Source organism: Impatiens glandulifera, chromosome 7 (genome assembly GCF_907164915.1).
Source record: "Impatiens glandulifera chromosome 7, dImpGla2.1, whole genome shotgun sequence".
NCBI lineage: Eukaryota > Viridiplantae > Streptophyta > Magnoliopsida > Ericales > Balsaminaceae > Impatiens > Impatiens glandulifera.
In genome coordinates this window covers 34,860,007-34,866,105 of record NC_061868.1, presented here as the reverse complement: position 1 = coordinate 34,866,105, position 6,099 = coordinate 34,860,007, and the positions used below count along the sequence as shown (strand labels likewise).

The 6,099-nt window shown below is 25.0% G+C and overlaps 1 protein-coding gene across 1 annotated transcript; it reads left to right on the top strand.

Moving 5' to 3' along the window:
* The first annotated feature begins 3,974 nt into the window (after positions 1-3,974).
* On the top strand, positions 3,975-5,596 carry LOC124945056 (probable xyloglucan endotransglucosylase/hydrolase protein 27). Its single transcript, XM_047485426.1, has 4 exons — positions 3,975-4,316; positions 4,421-4,521; positions 4,683-4,891; positions 4,975-5,596. Exons 1-4 carry the CDS (start codon positions 4,139-4,141, stop codon positions 5,468-5,470), a joined length of 984 nt encoding a protein of 327 aa, XP_047341382.1. The 5' UTR covers positions 3,975-4,138; the 3' UTR covers positions 5,471-5,596.
* Positions 5,597-6,099: the final 503 nt, after the last annotated feature.

Below are 6,099 nucleotides of genomic sequence, written 5' to 3'. Positions count from 1 at the left end.
AATTTAATTTATTTATTAAAATATTATATATTTAATATATATATATATATATATTATCTTTATATATTAATACCTTTGAAAAAGAATTATTAAAAGAAAATCTTATTTTCTCAAAATCACCATTAATTATGATTTTTTTAAATAATTCAAAAATTATATATAAAAAAAATATAAAAAAATAAACTACCCTATAAGGTTTTAGTTTATAAAATTTAAAGATAGAATGTCATATATGAATATCAAATAACATAATAGTGAAATAATATTTTGATTCAAATTATGACAAATTTATTAGAGTTCTTATTTACTTTTATTTACTTGAGGATGAATATGTTTCAAGACATTTATATGATAAAATATCACAGATTATTGAATATTGAATACTTTTTTGAGACATAAACAAACAAATCATACAACACAAATAAAATGTTTAGGTGTTTTAGTAATTATTGAGAGAGTGTTCTCTTAATAATCTAGTTAATTTTACATCAAAATATGCATTAAAACTACTAATTTGATTATGTATGATATATATAAAAAATATATAAAATTTATCAATTAATATTATCAATAATATTAATATTTATCAATATACATCATTATCAATAAATACTAAATTATAAATATTATCATTTAGAAATCTAAAACTCAACCATAATTTAGGTGTTCCTAACACCAACCAAATATCAAGTTGAGTCTCTTGAATATCATAGTAGCAATCACCTTAATAAATTAAAAGCTCACCAAAATCCAAAAATATATATAAAAAAACTAGTTAATTTTCAAACATTTATAGTAGTATATTAAATGTGTAACAACCTTTAAAAGTGTATATTTGTTTCACCTATTATTAATATTTCAAAATTTTAAAAATAAACAAAATTTCAAATTTAATATATTTAACTAACTAACTTATTATTAAAAAAATAATAATAACCTAAAACAACTTATTTGGTATACTTAATCTATTTTTTAATATATATATATATATATATATATATAGATGTAAGATTTATTTATAATAAAAATTATTAATAATTTTTTAACTTATTTAAAAAAATATTTAAATAATATAATAATGAAAAAGAAAAAGAAAAATGTTACTTTATTGTTAATCAATATTAACAGATCACAATTTTTTTAATATATGTATAATATTAATAGTAAACTGAGTTAACAAATTAGGAAAATTAATAAGAATTATATTATTGGATTTGATAAATCATAATATTGTGATCAGGCTAAGACATAATATAGGTCTTGACACAACACAATTGTAAGACACAATATAAATTAGGTCTTAACAAAACACAATTGTAAGACAGGCTAAATTACTGACACAACCCAATTCAAATGGTTGACACAACACAATTCAAAATCTAACATTTAGTTCATTCAGACATGACTGTAGTGCAAATACCTAGTTCTAATTTATTCGGATAATTAGTATATAAATAGAAAAAAATAATACAAGTGGTCCTTATCGTATTAGGGTACCCCACGGGTTGCCTGTTGAGTCGAGCGGGTCTTTAAATAAAAATTTATGCCATTAATTGCCCATCATTAAAGGGGCAGTTGTTGCCAGATGTTCTTAGGGCAAATCAGAAAATATAAAGAATGTTAAGGGGTAATGTTGAGATTACGAAAGACTCCAATATCCTAAAAATAGACTGCGCCTATACTGATTATCTCGTCAGAAACTGGTAGGGCATGTTTCCTTTTTTGTTATTGTAAAATATAATCCCACACGCGCTGTCAATTAATTAATTATCTGATTAAGAAGTTATTATATTAGAATACAAAATTAATTAAATTCTTAAAGTCATCGTTCTTTTATTCTTTTTTATTTTATTTTCCACAAAAGGACTTTTCTTTTTTTCCCAATCATTATTGTTCCTCTAGTTTCTTTGTTTTTTTTTATTCGTTTTTTCCTATAATTTTAGTTTTTTACTTCTTACATAAGGCCTTGTATGATCTTAAATAATTTAATATTATAAAAATAAAATAGATATTTTAAATCTGATTTAATATGAATAATTTGATTTATTTTTAAATAATTCATATTCATTTAATATTAATTCAATAATTTGATTTAAACTATCAATAAAAATATTTGTATATTATTTTAAACTACTAATTAATCAATTTATCTAAATAAATATAAATTTATGTAACAATTTATTTTTCTAAATAATTTAAAAAATATTTAAATAACTCAAAATCAAACAAGTAATTAATAATTTAATGATAAAATTGAAAATTGATGTTCAATGGGATTATAATTTTTTTTAAATAATCCACGTCAAATAAAATCTAATTTTAGATTGAGAAGATTACTCTAGGACATAATAAAATACTTGATATAATCTCACCAAGTAACTCAGTGATAAAAGTCGGCTTAAAGGACTAAAAAGTCAAGAATTCGATTCTATTTAGAAGCGTTTTGAGTTAAGCGGGGTGTCATGCTAGTTCTCCTTTAATTTCAAAATAAAAATAAAAAATATTTATATATATATAAGATTTGAATAATTTTGAATGAAGATAAAGACAAGTAGTGTTTAAATGAATTGCGCAAACTTTCAATGGGATTATGAATTTATAGAAAATAATTCATATAAAATGAAATATAACTTTAAAATGAGCAAAATTAATTTTGTGCGTAGCAAAATGCTTTATAAATACAATATTTGTACCATTTTAAATGAAGATAAGTTGGTTTAAATGAAATAAGCAATACTTTACAATTTGAGAAAAGAATCTACGGAATAGAAAATTAAATATTTCATACGATTTTAAAGAGAAAAAGTTGTTTATTAATTGAAGTTGACTTGTGATATTAGGTAGTAAAAAAGAAGTTTATCGGTTGAAATTAATTATGATATTATATAGTCAAAAAGAAGTTTATCGGTGGTTGAAATTGACCTGTGACATAATTGAAAACAATTTTAAATTTGAAGATTTATGTGTCCAATAATTTAATTCATTTATTTAGTTGTACATAATTTCCTGTATGATTTGATTCAATACAATTTTTTTTATGATAAAACTTTTTTTAACTCTCTCATGATACATTTACTAAAACTAATTTAGGATTTATGAACAATTTTACATTGTAATAGATCTAGTTTACAATTTAACTGTCACATTTTTCAAACTATTATTTATATATATTATCTAGCCTTTGATTTTTATTGTTACTTTTCATCTTCTATCCACTTTAAATGATATACTTTTCTTTAAGAACTTTGATTATAGTAACTGATTTTTTTTTTTTTAATTAACAATTCTTAACATTAATTTAAAAATAAAGTAATAATTTTATTTTTCATATTTTACTTATGAATGAAAAATAAAATTATTACTTTATTTTTTACAAAATTACAATTTTTACTAATGAATTGTTAGTTTGGCTGTGCTAATTTCAATAATTTATTAATAATTATATCATTACCTTGCTTAATTAAACGTTTAATTAAAATTAAATTTAAGAAATTTAGTATTACTTTTGACATTTAAATAGTCTTAGTCATAATTTTAAATGAATCACTCTCTCTAATTTTTTCTAATAGAATAATTAATATTTATTAACTCTAAGCAAATAAACTAATTTGAATATTTTGTTTAGAAGAAAGCCTAAGTTATTTATCATTTAATATTTAAATGTTTGATTAGAATACTCATCGAGTTGTATTTACTATGATGATTTTTACATTGTACTAATTAAAAATAAATAAAATTGAAGTAGGAATAAAAAAAAATGTAGAAATGAGTTTATCTATGCCTTGAAAAGGATATGGAATATGCTTTGGGGGAAGGAAAAAGTTTGATAAATTAAAATTGTTTAATTTTGTAATAGTCATTATTTAAAAATGGTATAATTACATAAGGTCAATTTTAATTGTATTAAACGCGTTACTTTTACTCTCTATCCTATTCCTCCACCAATAAATCACCTTCCCCTTTGCTTGCCTGTCTTCCCTATTCATTTTCCCCATTTTACAGTCTCTCTCTCTCTTCTGTTCTTTCTCTTCTCTCTCCCTGAAGAACATTGCTTTACAAATCGACCACCGAAAGAAAGAGAAATTTACTTTTTACTTGTTGAAAATTTGTTAAACTGAGAAAGGAAACCCTTTTCTTTATGGATTCTCATCTGGGTTTGTTTCTTCTGTCCGTTGTTCTTGTTTTTGCTTCTGGGTTTTCAAGAAATCTACCAATCTTATCCTTTGAAGATGGGTATTCACATCTTTTTGGAGATGGAAATCTAATGGTTTTAAAGGATGGGAAATCAGCTCATCTCACTCTAGACGAACGGACAGGTTAGAAATCAAAACCCTTAAAAAAAACATCCGTTACGAAGCTTTCTATGTTGAAATCTAATGGTGTTAAAGGATGGGAAATCTGATTTGTGTGTTTTTGACAGGTTCTGGCTTTGTATCGCAAGATATTTACCGTCATGGGTTTTTCAGTGCTTCTATCAAACTTCCGGCAGATTATACCGCCGGCGTGGTTGTTGCTTTTTATGTAAGTGTTTTTTCTTTCTTACAGATTGATAATTTCAGAGTTTATGTTAACTGGGTCTGGGTTTGAAGAAAATGGTCAAGATTGTTGATTTTAGTTACCCTTTTAGCTGATTTCAATTGGATCTAAATTACTTGTTGAAAATCTGTTGTTTTATCATATAGATGTCAAATGGTGATATGTACGAGGATAATCACGATGAAATAGACTTTGAATTTCTGGGGAATATAAGAGGTAAAAACTGGAGAGTCCAAACTAATGTTTACGGCAATGGAAGCACAAGCACAGGTAGAGAAGAAAGATATGGACTCTGGTTCGATCCATCTGAAGATTATCATGACTACAGCATTCTTTGGACTGAAAAACATATAGTGTAAGTGGGACCCAATTCATTTTCTTTGACGACAACAACAATGGAATAATAAACAATAATTGATGTTAGAGATTTTAATGCAGATTTTATGTTGATGATATACCCATAAGAGAAGTAAAAAGAAATGAAGAAATGGGCGGAGATTTCCCATCAAAGCCGATGTCTTTATATGCAACAATTTGGGATGGTTCTTCATGGGCTACTAATGGAGGTAAATACAAAGTGAATTACAAATACGCCCCATTTGTTGCCCGTTTCTCGGATTTCATTCTCCATGGCTGTGCTGTTGATCCGGCTGAACCGTCTTCATCGGAATGTGATGTATCTCCTTATTTCGTTTCACTGGTTAATGAAGAAATCACGCCGGAGCAAATGGAGAAGATGGGTAGTCTTAGAAAGAAGTATTTACAGTATTCTTATTGTTATGATCGATTCAGGTATAAGATTCCATTGCCGGAATGTGAGATTGTTTCTCAGGAAGCTGATCATCTTCTCAGGTTTGACCCTGTTACATTCGGCGGTGATCATCACCGTCGTGGAAAAAGACACCGCCGGAGCAAGGGAATTAGTGCTGTTTGAGTATGTATGTCAATAACATTAATAATTACTGTCTTTACTCTTTTCTTTTGAAGTATTTGAATGATTAATTTATGTTCTTTCATGTCTTATTTGGATTCCAATTTGATTCTCGGGATTATATGTCTACTTTTTCTCTCTTCTTTGTGAATGAATATGTGAGAGAGAAAGGAATGGGATTTCTTTGGTGGGTTGTGGGTATGATCATACCTTTAAACTTTGGAGGGGATATTCTGAAATTAATGTTTATTATTAATTTTAAAAATAATGTTTTTATAAGAGCAAAAAAGTATTATTTCTTAAGTTAAATGGGGACAGTGTGTTTCAAACTTTCAATTCAAACATGATGATGGTTCAAAGAGTGTGAATAAAATGTGTTTTTGGTGTCTCTATCCTAAGGCCTTGTTCTGCCAGGTTTTTTTAATTTTTTTTTTTACAAAATTAATTAATCATTTATTTTATTAACTAAAATATGAAAATACTTTTTATTTTAAATTATTATTTTTTATTTTATTTACATATGAATATATTTTAAATCTTTTTATTAAAATATTTATTATTTTCTTAAAATTATTCATTATCATTATTTTTTTTTCTTTTAAATTATTCAAATAACTTCCATTCAAACAAGA